At 39.9% G+C, this 19,360-nt stretch overlaps 1 protein-coding gene across 6 annotated transcripts in view; it reads right to left on the bottom strand.

The window, feature by feature from the left end:
* Positions 1-1,706: 1,706 nt before the first annotated feature.
* The window catches only part of larp1 (La ribonucleoprotein 1, translational regulator), a 70,955-nt gene continuing 53,301 nt past the window's right edge, over positions 1,707-19,360 (bottom strand). For 2 of the 6 annotated variants that reach the window (XM_086161100.1, XM_086161102.1), the window contains 11 exons: positions 13,574-13,672; positions 12,368-12,694; positions 10,534-10,675; positions 9,853-10,049; positions 9,632-9,738; positions 7,685-7,842; positions 7,450-7,594; positions 7,119-7,228; positions 6,915-7,042; positions 6,610-6,827; positions 3,861-6,266 (listed from right to left, as the gene is read on the bottom strand). In XM_086161100.1, the coding sequence (XP_086017226.1) occupies positions 6,197-6,266; positions 6,610-6,827; positions 6,915-7,042; positions 7,119-7,228; positions 7,450-7,594; positions 7,685-7,842; positions 9,632-9,738; positions 9,853-10,049; positions 10,534-10,675; positions 12,368-12,694; positions 13,574-13,672 (1,701 nt within the window). In that variant the 3' untranslated portion in view covers positions 3,861-6,196. Of the gene's footprint in view, positions 1,959-2,080; positions 3,062-3,250; positions 3,330-3,860; positions 6,267-6,609; positions 6,828-6,914; positions 7,043-7,118; positions 7,229-7,449; positions 7,595-7,684; positions 7,843-9,631; positions 9,739-9,852; positions 10,050-10,533; positions 10,676-12,367; positions 12,695-13,573; positions 13,673-19,360 lie in introns of those variants that run through there. The other 4 variants (XR_015107236.1, XR_015107235.1, XR_015107237.1 and 1 more) reach the window with 4 other exon arrangements.

The following is a 19,360-nucleotide window of genomic DNA, read 5'->3' as shown; positions in this document are numbered from 1 at the left end:
TGCCTTCACCAACATGTCCATTGAAGTCTGCACCAATTCCCACTCTCTCATTTCTGGGAATATTCTGCATCACTTCATCCAACTCATTCCAGTACTTCTCCTTCTCTTCAGATTCCAGTCCCACCTGTGGGGAATAGCCACTAACAACATTGCGCATCACACCTTCAATTTCCAGTTTCAGACTCATAAGTCTATCTGACATTCTTTTCACCTCTAGGACGTTCCTAATAAACTCCTCCTTCAAGATAACTCCTACTCCATTTCTCTTCCTGTCAATACCATGATAGTACAGCTTAAAACCTGCTCCTAAGCTTCTAGCCTTACTACCTTTCCACCTTGTCTCCTGGACACGCAGTATATCCACCTTCTTTCTCTGCATCATGTCAACCAATTCTCTACCTTTTCCTGTCATAGTCCCGATATTCAAAGTCCCTACTCTCAGTCCCAGGCTCTTTCCTTTCCTCCTCTCTCTCTGCTTCCAAACACGCACTCCTCCTCTTCTTCTTGTTCTTGTTCTTGGACCCACAGTAGCCCAATTTCCATTAGTACCCTGTAGGTCATCAGTACCAATGGCAATCGTTGTTAATCCGGTTTGTGACCGATCTGGTATGGTATAGTTTTGGTTGACTTGCATGTTTGGTTTTGGCAAAAGTGTTACGCCGGATGCCCTTCCTCACGGAACCCTCTGCATTTATCCGGGCTTGGGACCCTCAGGAAGACACTGCTCCGTGCCCCCCCCCAAAGCAGACTTGGAGAGACACGGGCCAGTGCCACCCTGAGGCTGCATTTTCACTAATTCAGGGCAATTTCCCAAATTTTACCAGCAGTGTAATTTTGGGCAGTAGCCTAAGAAGAGCGTTGGAAAAATATTTTGTTTGTATTGGAAATTACGCCCGCTTTTTTTTTCCACACTTTTTGAAAACAGCGGCTTTTTTTCCAACAATGCAGTGATGCTGCGACTGCAGTATCCACACATCAGAGCATGTCTACCCCACGCTACAGTTGCACAGACCTTATCTTGGATGAGGTAGTCGCAGTTCAGATATTACTCATTTCTGCATATTCAGAGCTGGGCCAGGCAAGTCTGTCTTGTGTGGGTGCATGGGATACGGTTGAACAGATGAAATCTAGAACAGTTTCAACATGTTTGCTAATTTGACAGACACTGTGGTAGAGCCACAACGGGTCCTATTGTGCCTGGGGCCCACTCTAGGGTACTGTCTGCCCACTTGTAATACCGGTTCACCATTGTCAGTGGTCGGGGAGGCCCAGTGTTGACGTCACAGGACTGATATTTTAGAGTTGCTGAGTTGCCCCCATCCCAGAACCAATGCAAGGGAAGGTTCAGTTTGTTGGTGAGTTATCCCATTGGGTCTATATCAGCATTAAATCTTGCCAACCATTGTATCCATGAGTTTGAGGATTCCCCCAGCACCTAAATATCCAAGAGCTGTGGGAAACATGTAAAGTGACTTCCAGAGCCTGACTCCACACCCTGAAAAATCTCTTTTTGAGTTAATGTAATTATTGAATAACTCTTTTTGGGAATATGGTGCTTATTTGTATGACCACTGTGCTAGGTCTTATTGTCTGGTCCTATTGATATTAACAGAAATCCTGACTGTTCTCATATTGTAACATATACAGGTGATTTAAAGGTTTGATTTTAAAATTGAAGGTTTGAAATGAAATAAAGATGTTCAACCAATGATTGGGTTGTTCATTTTCTTCCTCTCTTCATTTTCCGTTTCTTCATTTCTTCTTTTTGGCTATTACCTTCAGTGGTTGCACAGCAGATCATCTGACTCCTTTTAATCCTGTCCTCTTCATCCTCATTTCTAACAGCACCTTCCTTAATTTACTTTTCATAACATCCATAAATAACTTGGTCTGATTCCATCAGGAGTAGGTGTTGAGTTTTCATGCCCTCATCATGTCTGTGTATGATTTTGTCCAGCCTTCAAAAAACAGAAAAGGTACAGTTACAGCAATAAGATTTAACAAAAAAATGTGAATATTGTGGTAAAGAAAAACTTTTCCAGTATTTAATTCAAATGTTGGGTAGTTTTGGTACTTGAGGTCAGGTACCAAGTCTTACTGCACATGAATATCATGATGATTTCCATAAAGCTTGTTTGTAGACCGATGCATGATTCTTACACTGAAATCAGATCTGTCCAAGGTTACTATCCAATTAAAGATGGTTTGTAGTTTGTCCTTGCTGCCTTTGCCATTGCTTGCTCATGGTTCTTTGGGTCACAGAGCAACGCTCATAAATTGTTCCTATACAAATACATAACTTAAATCTTCTGAGCTGAAGCTGTGTTGATTTAAGACATGAGTCACCAAATCAACATCAACAGATGACATGGCACACCAACTGTTGACACTTCACACTGGACTTCAAGCACCTGGGATTCTGCAACTTCTGTCACAAAATCTTATTGTGGCAACTTGACAAAGGTTTTTCAGGACCTCTTGGGTGAGAGGTGACATGATTGACAATTGAAAATGATTGGGCATGACCTGGAGGACTGAGAGCCTTCATGGACAGATTCTATACCTTTTCACCTTTCCTCCAGATGCTGGAACCTTTATTATCAAATGGAATACAACATTTACTTAAATCTGAAGAGATGACTTTGGAAGACTGAGCAATGGTCCAGTTTTTTTCTGCTTAGCCCCATGTGAAAGTGATCATCATGTTGCGACTGGTTCAGGAGAGACACGACAGCTATGGATTCCTAGATCTATGGATGTGTTGACTTTTGATGCAGTTACTACAATGCAGCCGACTGCCAGACTTCAGAGTTCTTGTATGTACAGTCATTGTGAAAGTGTCATTCTCCAAACTTTTGGCAAAGTCTGTTCCTTCAGGGTTTTTGGTGTTTGCCAGATGTGTCTATGGTTGTGTCATTCTCAAAACTTTTGGCCATGACTGTACTTTGCCCCATCCTCCGTGACTTACTCTCCTCATCAAGGGTATCTACTGTCTTCTGGACGCTTGTCAAATCAGCAGTCTTTTAACTGAAAGCTGAGTTGTGTGTAGTGTGTATTGAACCTGAAAGAAGTTCAGAAATAAACATGAGATGTGAGATACAAGTTATCTATTTTTGAGTTATTTACCTCTATCAAAATCCTCAAAGTACTTTACTTAGAATGTAAAGATCGGTAATATTTCATTTCACATAACCAGATCTTTTCAAACACTGTATAGTACATAAATACATGTTGGGAGACATGTACATACCTGTGTATCCACTGGCTGGAAATTGGAATTACATGAAGACATGTGACCACATCTAAAGGATAACTCGCTTGTTTGATTTCTGGTTTGAAAAAAATACATTGAATAAAAAAGGGTTTGTATCTGTACTTGGTCACAGGGCCAACCAAAAGACAGGAAATGTTAATCCAGTAATATACTAAAACACTTCAGCTGATCTGTTTTACTTCATTTCAGGTCAGGAAGGGCAAAACACAATCATGTTTCATTATGAAAATTCATGGGCTTGGATTTCAGCGGTGGTTGTAATTTTTTGCTGAGAAGCTCCACAGGTTAAGTATATACCTGGACTAGGACTGTCACCTGCTGGATAACGGAAGCATATGTTTTGGATAATAAATATTGGGACTGTTCACACACCTTCAAAAGTGAGGACACATCTACAAGTGCTGATGCACATTTAAGCAGAGGAAGCAAATGAAAGTCCTGGTTTCTGGACTACTTTGTATCATTTTTTATCAGTTTGGGAGATTCTGTCATAAGGTAAACAGGGGAGAGAGATGAAAGAGATAAGATAGTACTTTATATACTTTGAGAATACTTTTGGAGAATACTCAAAAATAATGACTCAGAATTCCAGTACTTGAATTTTGTCCATATTTTTTTCTTTATTAAGGAAAAGTGTACTTACTACAAATTACAAATAACACCAATAGGAATCACAAATGCCTTCAAAGCAGATAATGAATATTAAATATTATCATACAATATTTCATAAGTATTTTTACATATTTCTTTTACAATTACTTTTTGTTAAACTTTAAGTTTCTTCATGACAAGCCCTAGAAATTCCAAATAATGTACTGGAGTTATTTGTTATCATATGGCTTTTTTTGGAACTTTGCCCATGTATTATAATAAGCCATGAATTTCTAAGCAATGATACAAAACTTTAATACAAAATGTTCTTAATTTTTTACCTGCTCCTTCCACTATCACCATCTATGTATTGGGTAATCTTTTTAAGTTCCAGTGAGCAAAGTAGAGGATGATTTTGCCAAAAATTGGTTTGCATTTTTTTACTGACATTAGTGGAATTTTTTTCAAAGAATGTTGTGTAGCAGGTGATAATTACATTTCAGGGAGATTTATGATAAATGTTATAGGCAGAAAGCCCCTTATGACTGCCCTCAATGTCTTCGAAACATAGGAAGTCAACCATTAAAGGATTTGCAGATTTCAGGAAATGCAGACATTTCCCATGCCTGTATTTCTCATGCTTTGTCTTTTAAATCAATATATGCTGGATACATTGACATAACTATAATATTTCCAAACCTTCCAGAAAATGCAAAAGATGACATACTGATGTAAAAAGCCTATGGAAATTGTGACACTGAAAGCCAGAAAACACCTGAATAATATGACATCCATCTACTAGAACCCTTACCTACAGGACTGCTGATTGCAAGGTTGTCCGCTCAATGAATATACATTCATAAATGACTGTATACTTAGTCTTGTTTCAAACTGAAAGGTTTCCATTAACTTTCAGTGACCAGAGGAAGGTAACCACTACACACTTTCATTACATTGCAGAAGAAATTTAATTAATCATCCAAATGTGAGTTAATACAATTAAATTCTTATTCAACTTAACCTGCAACATCAGTTTGTGTGTTGAATTTTTTGCAGATGTTAAACCAAGATTTAGAAAAGATTTTACACCTTGGTTGATGGAAATGCTTCTTCATTATGTTTTCGTTATGTTTATGAAAATATTATGAAACAAATTATAATCTGAAAATGAAATTGTATATTCTTCTTATCTTTTTTTTGTCTTAAACATTGTGGATTTAAGAAATGGGGAAAATGGTTCAATGAACTTACAGCAAGTATGCTTCAACCATATTAATAATGGTAGAAACACTGCGATGGAAATTGAGCACGAGAGAAGTCATTAGATAAAAATTAAACACACATGCCATTAAATACATCCTCTTTAAATAATTGAAAGGTAGCTTTAGTAATTTCCATTGGTCAGATTCACATCTACAAAGAAAATAAAGTAACGAGTTGATTTTCCAGTTTGATACAAATTTAATGTTCAACTAAAACAAGATGCAATCCTGAATTAATTTATCATAAATGAGGCAAGACACAAAGTTCCATGTTTTTTGTTTTTGATATTCAGGTTGCCAAACATGCTACATCAGTCCCTGCATAATAGGGCTGTTATACCAGAAGTCTGAGCCCCATCCGGGCTGTATTGCCAACCAGAGCACCTGAGAAAGCATGCTCAGAAGCATCGTAACCATTTGTTACTGATCAAGATTAAAGAATCCAGTTCTGCAGCACCACTGATGGTTGTTCAGATGTAAAACAGGTGGATTTAGCCCACATGCCAAGGAGGATAATCGGGACACTGGTCAGGAGGCGCCCAAAGGCAGACTGTGTGGATGACCAGGGCACTTTGGATTCTATTTCTGCAATGCAATGGAGTGTTTATTGAAAATGAGTGTAGCTATCTTCTCAAAGTCCAATGTATTTTTACAAAGAAAGATAAAGCTTTTACTAAAAGGAAGGGTCTGTAACCAATGAAAGTTGAAGACAGTTCACATGATTACATAGAGCACAAGAGCGGAGAACAGTTTGGCAAACACCACCATTGTGTGGTCTACAGGAAATAGCAAATCAGTGTATTGTGATTTAATGATGAATTGACCGCATGTAGTTGGAAAATAATTAGAAGCAATAAAATTAAAAAAAAGGCAACTTTCAAATACCTTGTTCTTAAGAAAGAGTTGAGTTCCTTTTTTGTTCTTTTCGCACTGGGCTCAAATATTTTCTCTCTCCTTGTCCAGCAAAAAAGTAAATCAAATATTTGTTATTTTAGCCACTCAAATCAAAGAAATTAAGGCTCTGTGAAAGGAAGTGTCTTGGTTCAAATAACTTTGGTCCAGTTGGATGTCAGCTCTCCAGGTGGGCAGAAGGATGATCAGCTGTGTTTCTAATTATATCCTGGTCTCCGATGTCACTGCTGAAGGAATAAAGACAAACATCTTTCAGCCAGCAGGACAAAGACAAACAAAGATTGGAGAGTAGGTCCATCCAGTGGGCTGACAATGGTTTATAAAGGGGAAAAAAGTATGACTTGTAATCCTTGGTTTGCCTCCTTAAGACCAAATATTCCACAAAAAGTGAGCAGTAACTCTTAAACCATGCCAAACTGTTCATTTAAGAGGGAAAAAAATAAATTAAACAAAAAAAAAAAATCACAAACTGCATGTTTGAATAAATGATAGGATATTTCTCCCCTCATTTATTATTTGGAATCAGCCATTTTAGTTCAACTGCGATAACAGGGTTGTTAAAGGATTTACTTCAGTATTTCAGCATCTGGTGGGAGTTCAGGCCTGGGGACTTTGTGACTGCTAAGTTGGATATTAAACTTAGATGAAAGGCTGGGGGTTGTGGTGGGTCCAAGGACAGGACTTGCACCGGCATGGCTGTAGGGCCGACTGGAAGGCTGTGAGGGGTGCCTTCGGCGGCTGTCTCCACCGGATGAGTTTCCTTTCCGACCACCCTCTTCCATTGGTGGCTGTACATAGAAAATGGTTGAAGATTAGATGGCTTTTCACTTCACAAGCTGTGAGGGCAATAAGGCTAATCCAAATACAACACTTACATCAATTCTAAAATCTTCCAGACGTTTAAACTTGCTGAGGTAGTCCTGCAGCTTTGTGTCAATCTCTATGGCCTTGGCTTTGGAGTATTTAAGGAAGGCCCAAAACTTCTCCAGTCCATAGAGCTGGCCTGTCAACAACAGACAGGCTTTAATGGATTTCCCGAGATAAATGCATTGAGCAGTGTGGTGATCAGGTGTTCTCACCAGCCTCATAGTCTTTTATGGTCTCCTCCTGGAAGTCTTTAAAAATGTCTGGTCTGAACTTCTTTTCTAGACCATAGCTATAGTACCTAAATAGGCACTCCAAACCATACCTGCAACATGAAAGGATCGAATCAATTGACCAAACAACTAAACACAATTAAGATATGAGGCTACACATACATAACTAAATAACGATGCATTTTGCATTTGCATTTCGACTGATTATTACGAAGACCATTAAAAGCACATTAAATCAACTATTGGCTGAGCCCATTACCTCTAGCTACCAACCATAAAAGTATCCATCCATCAGTTGTTGTTACTCTCTTACCGATAGCCTTCTTTGCCATCTTCCACCACCAGCTGCCTGAACTCTTCATACATCTTCCTGTTAAAATGATCCCGCAGGAAAAACGACCAGAAGCGGAATAATGTGTTCATCTCCTGTGATTGCCCAATGCCAAGCCGTTTTCGCTCTATTCAAAAGTACCACCATATTTTCATGTTAGGATATTGAATATTTTTGTAGTTGAGAATGAACAAGAAGAGAAAGAGGAAACTGTTACCATTTAAGCATCTCCGTCGGTACTTGTGATAAACATGCTGTGTGAAGCCATTCTCCTTGAGCAGTTCGTGGGATGGATGCTGGAACTTTGGGAGAGACTGTGGTGTGCAGCCAATGTTACCCAAAGCCAGAATGCCTTCTGAGGGACTTGTATTGGAGCTGAAAAGGAGAAACATTGCTTGAAGAGAGGAAAGCGAATTCATTGTATACACTCCCTTCTTAACTGTCTTAAGTAGTTTGTAAAAGTTCGGGCAACCCTGATCATTTTCAAGATTTTCCTTTATAAATCATTGGTTGTTCGGATCAGCAATTTCAGTTAAATTTATCATATAGCAGACAAACACAGTGATATTTGAGAAGTGAAATGAAGTTTATAGGATTTACAGAAAGTGAGCAATAATTACTTAAACAAAAGTAGGCAGGTGCATAAATTTGGGCACCCTTGTTTTATTGATTTGAATACCTTTAGCACTAATTATTGGAACACAAAATTTTGTTTGGTAAGCTCATTGACCCTTGACCTACATACACAAGTGAAGCCGATCATGAGAAAAGGTATTTAAGGTGGCCAGTTGCAAGCTGTTCTCCTCTTTGCATCTTCTCTGAAGAGTGGCAACATGGGAGCCTCAAAACAACTGTCAAATGACCTGAAAACAAAGATTGTTCGACATCATGGTTTAGTGGAAGGATACAAAAAGCTAGCTCAGAGATTTTAGCTGTCGGTTTCCACTGTGAGAAACATAGTGAGGAAATGGAAGACCATAGTCACAGTTCTAGCTACGGCCTAGAGTGGCAGGCCAAGAAAAATCTCAGATAAGCAGAGGCCAAGGATGGTGAGAACAGTCAAACTCAACCCACAGACTAGCTCCAAAGACCTACAACGTGATCTTGCTGCAACTGGTGTCACTGTGCATCATTCAACTATTCAGCGCACTTTGCACAAAGACATGCTGTATGGGAGAGTAAAGCGGGAGAGGCCTTTTCTGCTCACATGCCACAAACAGAGTTGCTTGAGGTATGCTAAAGCACATTTGGACAAGCCAGCTTCATTTTGGAACAAGGTGCTGTGGACTGATGAAACTAAAATTGAGTTATTTGGACATAACAAGGGGCGGTATGCATGGCGGAAGAAGACACAGCAGTCCATGACAAACACTTGCTACCCACAGTAAAATCTGGTGGTGGTTCCATCATGCTGTGGGGCTGTGTGGCCAGTGTAGGTACTGGTAATCTTGTTAAAGTTGAAGGTTGCATGGATTCCAGTCAGTATCAGCAGATACTTAAAATCTACTGCTCACTGCTCAAAATCTACTAAGGTATTCATGCAGAGGAACAAGTACAATGTTCTGGAATGGCCATCTCAGTCCCCAGACCTCAATATTATTGAAAATCTGTGGTGTGATTTAAGTGGGCTGTCCATGCTCCGAAACCATCAAACCTGACTGAACTGGAGATGTTTTGTAAAGCAGAATGGTCAAAAATACCTTCAACCAGAATCCAGACCCTCAATGGAAGCTATAGGAAGCATTTAGAGGCTGTTATTTATGCAAAAGGAGGATCTACTAAATATTGATGTACTTTTTCTGTTGGGGTGCCCAAATTTATACACCTGCCTACTTTTGTTAAAGTTATTATTGCTCACTTTCTGTAAATCCTATAAACTTCATTTCACTTCCCAAATATCACTGTGTTTGTCTGCTATATGATATATTTAACTGAAATTACTGATCCAAACAACCAATGATTTATAAAGGAAAATCTTGAAAAATTATCACGTGTGCCCAAACTTTTTCCATACGACTGTATTTGTGTCTTAAGCCTGTCAAATTGATGATTAAACCTTGGGGGACAAAAAAATCTATAAATGGAACAAAAACATCCCTGGTTTGAGCAACATTAGACCGCCCTAATTCATCTTGCCCTGAAATTTTATGCCTTGGAATATTACCTGACAGAGGCTGTACGAGAACGATGCTCTCTGGAATCCATCACCCAGCCAACATGACACTCCATGGGTGGGTTAGAGCTGTGTCGCGTCTTTCTCTTTCTTGGTGTCTGAAACATCACAAAGGAAAAAAACATGTATATAGATATTTTCAGCATGTAATGATGCTTAATGAGAGATATTGTTAGCCTTTGAAACATTGAAGTGAGCAGCAGCCATTATACCTTGGAATCAATAGGTCGACTTTCTTTCACAACTGGATAGAACCGTGGTGTCATGGTGGCATCCTTCCAGTGTGGCGTGCGGGGTGTTCGGGCACTGCGGTAATTAGGTGAGTCAGGCACAGTAGCCGGGAGTGATCGTGCTATGGAGGAGGGTTCAGCAACACCAAAGAGTTTGTTGGCCAAAGCATCTGTGGGGACTAAGGGATAAATTTCAGTAAGTGCAATGTAACAAGAGCCCTTTAAACCAGGGGTGTCAAACTCATTTTGGTCCAGGGGCCACATACGGCTCAATTTGATGTCAAAGGGGTCAGACCAATAAATAATAGCGCAGTTACCTAGAAGTCCGAATTTCTCCTTTGTTTTAGTGTAAAGGAGAACAGGTAAATTATTAAGTATCTTCATATTTAATGAACTGTTCCTTTCAAAAATGCATGATGATCAAACTGAGATACATTGAGAAATTTGAGTGCAATTTCAACAACACTATGCCTCAGTTCTCTGTGTATTTTGTTGTATTTTTCAGATTTGTGTATTTTTTAGGGTTGTAGATACAGATAGACATGTGAACATCTGGATTGAAATTATTTTCTATTTAAGTCTTAATAAAGATGAAACGTTTAGAAAAGAGAAGGACTTGAACTTTAAGCACACAACCAGATGGGATTTGAAAGCAATTCTTACTCTGTTGAGGTGGCGGTGGGCCTGGGGGGACTTCTTGGTTTGGGTCAACAGGGGGCTCAGGAGTGAGGCAGTCAAACTGTTCACGGCTGATCAAGTGGACTTTCTTGAAGTTCTCTACCTCTTGCTGGAAATATGAAAAGATCTAACAATAAATTGATAATAGAATGAAAACAGACACATTCTGTTAAAACAAAAAAAAGGAATTTACCATTATTTTTATCATACAATATATTCAAAGCACTCAAAATAGGTCCAAAGTAAGAACAAACATTTCTGATGAATTTAGAAAAAGCAGAGTAATTGTGAAAATAAGGTTTGATCAGGAACAAGAATCACAAAAAAATAAGAATACCTTCTCCATCACCACACTAAATGAACAACACTCTGTAAATTAAAAAAAAACTGGACTAAAAAATTTGTTCTATCGTAAACTGGAATATTTATAGAAATGTTAACACATTATTAGTCCTTATCTGAAACAGTGAAAATTGGTAAAAAAGCATAAAAAAAGACTTTCTGGCCTCAGTGTTGAAATGCAATAATGAACTAACCATCTAGATTTGATACACAAATCAGATTTTCCACAAGGACCACTACTTGCAGCAACTCCGTGTAAATCAAATTTAATAGAAACTCAAGAAGGCTTGTTTTAGATTTCTCCTGGATATGATTTTTATGTGCAACTTACACTTGCGTATTTATCATTCCAAGTATCTTCAACTTTTTCAGCATCCATCTTCACTTCTGCCTGCAGCCAGTCAGGTCAAACCCCCCAGGCTGCAGCCCAGTTTGTGTGTTTTATTTATCAACAATGTTCTGGGTTCCACACACAGCTGGGTGCTTGCCGGCACACACGTGAAGGTTTCACAAAGAGTTCAACAATGCTAAAATGATTTGCACTGAAAACAAAATCCACACAACTTTCTGTTTTGCATCCTCTTTCCAAATCCAGAAATGACTTTCAATCAAAGAAAATCATCAACTCATTCTCTAGCCCTGAGTAGAACTGCGCCTAGTTTTTACAATGACACAATACAGAAACATCACTGAAGGTTGCCATGAGTTCTGTATTGTTAACTCTGGTCTCTTTAATGTTTTGCTAAAAAATGTTTCAGTATCAAGATGCAGATGAAATAGGTGGATAGTTGTCAGTCAGATTTGTGTATAACCAAACCTTTTGTTGTTTTTAGATTGTAAACAAAAAATAAATAAATTATACTGCAATCCCAGGAAATACACCTTTGTAATATTATGTTAATACACCTTTGTAATATTATGTTAATCTAGCATTTCTTCTTACTGGCCTATTTCCGCAAGCCTTTTGAATTTCGTTAATTTGCCACAGTAGCAATTTCCCACCTTTTAATGCCATGTAAGGCAAATAGTTTAACCATAATAAATGACTATTAAGTCAAGGAGCAGCTGCGAGAAAGGCTGATTGTTGGATGTGATTTTAAAGGCGAAAAACAATGGAAATAGTTCTGAATTAATGTAACACAAACACACAAACGCACACCCAGCGTCGGACAGAGTGACGACTGTTAGTTTCAATGCATGAACGGTAACCTGCACCATTCTTCCTGTTTGGCTTCAACTGAGAATGTGGAACTACAAGTATCCATTATATCCTGTCCGAAACAGTTTTATGTAAAGGTGTTTCAATGATTCATAAAACGTGTTAATATTAAACCTGATATAATGTCCAATATTCAATCAATAAGACAACCAAAGCTAACAAGAATGCTTTGTATAGGGGAAAAAAACAAATAAAATAAAAAAAATTGAAGAAGTGTTTGGAGTCTATGTATTGGGATTGGGTATTCGGATTCTTTACCTTGATCGTGGCATATTCTGGTTCATATGTGTCATCCCACAGATCCTGTTCATAGTAAAAGAGCCCATCATTGATGACCTTGGCAAGCTCGCTGGTCAACTTTGCACGGGATGTGTGATGCCCTGTCCGGTCACCCCCTGGATGCTTTCTCAAGTAAGGTGGTGTCTGGGTCACAATGAGGATTTTGTTGACATCATGATCATCAATTTCACCATCCGTGTCTTCATCAGACCAATCAGTAAAGGTGTTACGCCGCCCATCCATCTGCTCCATCTCTTCATCAAACATGAAATCAAGTTCCTCAGGTTCATCCTGCTCCACTCCTTCCTGATACAAGTTAAATTTATGAAAGAAAAAAAAAGATTGTCATGAATTAAGAACATGTGGAAAGTATTGGCCGATCAGCTGATTGACATCTTTGATTACTGTATAAGAAAAACATTAGTGCACATAAAACAGAATAGCAGAAGTACTTTTAGTGGTGAAATGTAAAAAAAAAAAAAAAAAAGGTTTCACCATGTTGATTTCTGTTCAAATCAAGGACTTTCCTCATTCTTTATTTCTAAATGTGGTGAGGTCTATTTCAATTATTATGAATGTATGATGTAGCGCAGCGGTTAGTGCTCGTGCTTCACAGCTAGAAGGTCCTGGGCTCGATTCCTGGGCCTGACAGGGCCTTTCTGTGTGGAGTTTGCATGTTCTCCATAGGTTTCCTCTGGTTTCCCCTACCACTAAAAACATGTACAATAGGTCAGGCTGAATGAGAGTGTGTTTGTAACTGTTTGTAAGCGTAACTGTTGGGCAACGGATGCAAATCAGCCCATGGATACAATCCGGAGTGGTCTGTTTACATGCATGTCTCGTGTGTGTTCATTAACATGCATTGTCCCAACCAAACAAATAAAATAAATACATTTCTATTGCAAACAAATTAATATAAACATTAAAACTGAAAATCAAGTGAAGATATTTCTACTAGATGAGATGACGATTTGAATGTTTGCAAAAGTGTTGAGTTATAAATCATTCCAGGAAGATGGTTTTCGACTTTGCTTGAAATACTTGACATCTAGTGTGTTTGTGAATGTGTATGTCAGTTGTGAACCCAAATTACAACTACATCACATATTTTTAAAGTAATCCAATTTCATTAGTTCTGTTCTTGCCCTTGCAAATTCCTAGATGGGGTGAAAAAAATGTATTCACCTTATGTCCGAGGGTAGTAGATGATGGTGAGGAGCCAGAATGGGATGCCATAAAGCGAACACAGTCATCTTTTTCTTTCTGCTGCTGTAATGGGGGGGCCTTGAGCAACCGTACAAAGACCACGCCAGCGAAGAATATATGTAAGAAAAGTAAAGTGAGGAATAAAAAGAGGTGAAATAAGAATACAATTAAACAGGACCCAATTACATTTTCCAATGTAGTTTAAGAAAGAGAAAAAATGTCCTCAATATTTAAACTGAACCCATATTGATGCTTGTAATTGTTACTAAGGATTTACTAGTTACTTTAGATATTTAACAAATTTAGGACAAAAATGTTAGCAAATTTAATATGTAAAATTTTCCACAAAACTTAATGCAAAGCTCATTATCTCACAGAGTTTGCTTGGTCAAAATTATAATCCCTAATATGGCTGAATATGTGATTTTAAAAACATCCGTAAAATATAAGATTCTTTATTTGCACTATCACTTTGATCTTAAAGCTGTAGATGTTTGGTTACAAACAACTTTGGGTTGGTTATTTAGAATCTATTGAGTTCTCTAGTAATTTGCTTTGAATTTGAAATATTATGTCAGTAACATTTAAAGGTTCCTCTTTAAAACATCACTGGAATGCTCATTCTATATGGTAAGCGTTGTCGACAAGGAATCAAATTGAAAGAGCTATCAAATATATCTGTGAAATCAGTGATGAATGATTTACAATGCCTATAAAAAGTGTTTACCCAATTAGGATGTTTACCCCTTTTGTTGCTTTTAGAAATTAATGCAGCCACAGGGCGGGACTGGCCAGTGTGTCTCCAAGCCTGCCTTGGGGGGGCACGGCGCAGTGTCTCCCTGTGCCGGTCCCAAGCCCGGATAAATGCAGAGGGTTGCGTCAGGAAGGGCATCCGGCGTAACACTTTTGCCAAAACCAAACATGTGAGTCAACCATAACTATACCATACCGGATCGGTCGCGACCGGGTTAACAACGACCGCCATTGGTACTGATGACCTACAGGGTACTAATGGAAATTGGGCTACTGTGGGTCTAAGAACAAGAAGAAGAAGAAGAGGAGGAGTGCGTGTTCGGAAGCAGAGTGAGAGGAGGAAAGGAAAGAGCCTGGGACTGAGAGTAGGGACTTTGAATATCGGGACTATGACAGGAAAAGGTAGAGAATTGGTTGACATGATGCAGACAAGGAAGGTGGATATACGGTGTGTCCAGGAGACAAGGTGGAAAGGTAGTAAGGCTAGAAGCTTAGGAGCAGGTTTTAAGCTGTACTATCATGGTACTGACAGGAAGAGAAATGGAGTCGGAGTTATCTTGAAGGAGGAGTTTATTAGGAACGTCCTAGAGGTGAAAAGAATGTCAGATAGACTTATGAGTCTGAAACTGGAAATTGAAGGTGTGATGCGCAATGTTGTTAGTGGCTATTCCCCACAGGTGGGATGTGAATCTGAAGAGAAGGAGAAGTACTGGAATGAGTTGGATGAAGTGATGCAGAATATTCCCAGAAATGAGAGTGGGAATTGGTGCAGACTTCAATGGACATGTTGGTGAAGGCAATAGAGGGGATGAAGAAGTGATGGGCAGATTTGGTATCCAGGATAGGAATGCAGAGGGACAGATGGTGGTAGATTTTGCAAAAAGGATGGAAATGGCTGTAGTGAACACCTTTTTTTCCAGAGAAAACAGGAACATATGGTAACTTATAAGAGCGGAGGTAGGAGCATGCAGGTAGACTACATCTTGTATAGACGAGGTAACCTAAAAGAGATCAGTGACTGCAAAGTAGTTGTAGGCGAGAGTATAGCCAGACAGCATAGGATGGTGGTTTGTAGGATGACTCTGGTGACAAGGAAGATAAAGAGGACAAAGGCAGAGCAGAGGACAAAGTGGTGGAAGCTGAAAAGGGAGGAGTGTTGCATGGTTTTCAGGGAGGAGTTGAGAAAGGGTCTGGCTGGTCAGGGTGAGCTTCCAGATGATTGGACAACTACAGCTAGTGTTATCAGGGAGACAGGTAGAAGAGGTCTTGGTGTGTCATCTGGAAGAAAAGTAGAAAAGGAGACTTGGTGGTGGAATGAGGAAGTGCAGGAGTGAATACAGAGAAAGCGCTTAGCAAAGAAGAAGTGGGATACTGAGAGGACTGAAGAGAACAGACAGGAGTTCAGGGAGATGCGGCGAAAGGTAAAGATAGAGGTAGCAAAGGCAAAACAAAGGGCATATGATGACTTAATACTCGGTTGGATAGTAAGGAGGGTGAGAATGATCTATACAGGTTGGTGAAACAGAGAGATAAAGATGGAAAGGATGTACAACAGGCCCGGGTGATTAAGGACAGAGAGGGAAATGTATTGACAGATTGTAGAAGAGTGATGGGGAGATGGAAAGAGTACTTTGAAGAGCTGATGAATGTGGAAAATGAAAGAGAGGCAAGGGTAGAAGAGGTGACTATTGTAGACCACAAAGAAACACAAATTAGTAAAAGTGAAGTGAGGAAGGCATTGAAGAGGATGAAGAGTGGAAAAGCAGTTGGTCCTGATGATATACCTGTGGAGGTGTGGAAGTGTCTAGGAGAGGCAGCGGTAGATTTTCTGACTAGATTATTCAACAAGATCTTAGAGAGTGAGAAGATGCCTGAAGAATGGAGACAAAGTGTGATGGTGCCTATTTTTAAGAATAAAGGGGATGTGCAGAATTGTGTCAACTATAGATGGATAAAGTTGATGAGCCAAACAATGAAGTTATGGGAAAGAGTAATGGAAACTAGACTGAGAGCAGAAGTCAGCATTTGTGAACAGCAGTATGGCTTCATGCCTAGGAAGAGTACTGCAGATGCATTATTTGCGTTGAGAATGCTAATAGAAAAGTACAGAGAAGGGCAGAGGGAGCTGCATTATGTTTTTGTGGACCTAGAAAAAGCATATGACAGGGTGCCAAGAGAGGAGCTCTGGTATTGTATGAGGAAGTCTGGAGTGGCAGAGAAGTATGTTAGACTGGTGCAGGACATGTGTGCTAGCTGTGAGACACTGGTACGGTGTGCTGTAGGGGTAACAGAGAAGTTTGAGGTGGGACTCCATCAGGGATCAACTCTGAGCCCCTTCTTGTTTGCAATGGTGATGGATAGGCTGACAGATGAGGTTAGACACGAATCCCCATGGACCATGATGTTTGCGGATGACATTGTGATCTGTAGTGAGAGCAGACAACAGACAGAGGGAAATCTAGTGAGGTGGAGGTGTGCTCTGGAAAGGAGAGGAATGAAAATTATTCCCAGCAAGACAGAATATATGTGTGTGAATGAGAGGAACTCAGGTGGAACGGTGAGGCTACAGGGAGTGGAGATCAAGAAGCTGGAGGATTTCAGGTACTTAGGGTCATCAGTCCAGAGCAACGCAGAGTGTGGAAAAGAGGTAAAGAGACGGGTTCAAGCAGGTTGGAATGGATGGAGAAAAATGTCAGGGGTACTATGTGATAGAAGACTATCGGCCAGAATAAAAGGAAAGGTGTACGAGACAGTGGTGAGACCAGCGATGATGTATGGACTAGAAACTGTTACAATGACCAAAAGACTGCTGGCAGAACTAGATGTTGCAGAGATGAAGATGTTGAGGTTCTCTTTGGGAGAGACTGGGATGGAGCCAGACTGAGATGGTTCGGTCATGTATAGAGGAGGGATAGAGAATATATTGGTAGACGGATGCTGGAATTGGAGCTGCCAGGCAAGAGGTCTCGAGGAAGACCAAAGAGAAGATTTATGGACGTAGTGAGAGAGGATATGAAGGTAGTTGGTGTGAGAGAGGAGGATACGGAGAATAGGGTTAGATGGAGGAAGTTGACTCGCTGTGGCGACCCCTGAAGGGAAAAGCCTAAAGAAGAAGTTCCTTTTAGAAATTAAATCATGCCTGATGTGATTTGTTTGCTTTGACCAAAAAAAAAACAACTCTTTAATTGAAAAGGGATTTCCTTTTGAGAATAATTGCTGGAAAAAAGTGTCAGGGGTAATGTGTGATAAAGGCCTACCAGCCAGGATGAGAAGAAAGGTATACAAGACTGTGGTGAGACCAGCAATGCTATATAGTTTAGAGACTGTAGCACTGAGGAGAAGACAGGAAGCAGAGCTAAAGGCAGCAAGGATTAAGATGAAGAAGTTTAGGTTATCTTGTGCAGTAACAAGGATGGATAGGATTAGGACTGAGCCCATCAGAGACACAGAATATAAGATGTTTTGGAGAGAAGGTCAGAGGGGCCAGACTGAGATGGTTTTGAAATGTACAGAGGAAGGATGGAGAATATATTGGCAGAATGACACTGAGGTTGGAACTGGCAGGCAGGAGGCCTAGAGGATTTATCAATGGAGTGAAAGAGGACACGTAGCTAGGATGCAGAGAATAGGGTTAGATGGAGGTTGATTCGCTGTGGCAATCCCTGAAGGGAAAAGCCAAAAGGAAAAGAAGACACCCATTAATTGACTAAAAGTATGTAGTGTTAAATGTATTGGTAATATTGTAAAATGTATATGTAAATATTCATCCCCTTTAAAGTGACTAACATAATCCAACAGAGGGCAGTTGGTTGATGTCAGCAGTATTACAACCGGAGTGACCGGATTGCAGTTAGTGTGTATCAAAATGATTGCATTATAAAAATGTCTGTGTCTTGGAGGTTCATCATTGCTACATAAAGATAAAAGAACACCCCTTGTAACTCAAGAGAAAAGATCAACGAAAAGTTCAAGACGGGAGATGGCAACAAGATTTTCAACTTATGGACATCCCACAGAGTTCATTTAAATCCATGGTTAAGAAATGGAAGGACAATGCCACTTGTATAAACTTTCCTTGAGCTGGCCATCCTCGTAAACGGAGTGATCAGACAAGAGGAAGACTGGCGAGGGAGGTCACCATCACACAGATCCTCTATGAAATTAAGAGCTTCAGTCGCCCAGATGGGACAGACTGTGCATACAACAACCGCAGTTCCAGTTCTTCAGACATTTGAAGCCGAATGGGAGTGGGAAAGAGAAAATCGTGGTTTAAAAAAAACTTACATGATATCTTGGCTCAAATTTGGCCAAGGGCATGGGGGAGACTCCAAGGTTATTTAGAAAAGGGTTACTTGATCCAATGAGAAAAAAATTGAACTCAGACTAGACCAGGGGTGGGCAAACTGCGGCCCGTTGGGCCACATCCGGCCCACCAAAGATCGGTACAGAATTCATACTTGATGTGAATGATTGAATGATTGGATTAATGAATGTGGGAGCTCAAACAGGAGATTATTTCATTTTTGGAGCTACTTGAGAATTTTCCTGGGCTGAATGACACAGATCTGGTTTGTGATTTAGCCCAATGATTTTCAACCACTGTGCCACGGTGGTGTGCCGTGAGAGATCATTGAGTGTCACGTCTGTGATGCAATGACGTAGCGGTCAATTTCAGAGTTAGAGCTGCACGGCAGTGGCAGTCTGTCACTCGCATCTCTTGCTGTGATCCCAGTGATGGAGATGGACAAAAGGAAAAAGAAAAGACGGTGAGCTCGAAGCAATACAGCGAAAGCTATCTTTCATTTGGAATCACTTTCACCAGGGATGCAACAGCACCGACTCAGCTGTGCTTGGTGTGTGGTGAGAAGCAATCCAATAGCGCCATGGTGCCAAGCAAGCTTAAATGCTATCTCCGGACGAAACACCCTTCCGTTCAAAACAAGCCGATGGACTATTTTGTACGCTTACTTACAAACAATGAGAAATGGGCAATACTAACTATATGTATTATAT

The sequence above is a fragment of the Fistularia commersonii genome, chromosome 15, assembly GCF_037954325.1.
Source record: "Fistularia commersonii isolate RoL2024-O1a breed Wild chromosome 15, RoL_Fcom_v1.0, whole genome shotgun sequence".
Taxonomy (NCBI): Eukaryota; Metazoa; Chordata; class Actinopteri; order Syngnathiformes; family Fistulariidae; genus Fistularia; species Fistularia commersonii.
This window is presented reverse-complemented; position numbering and strand designations above follow the sequence as displayed.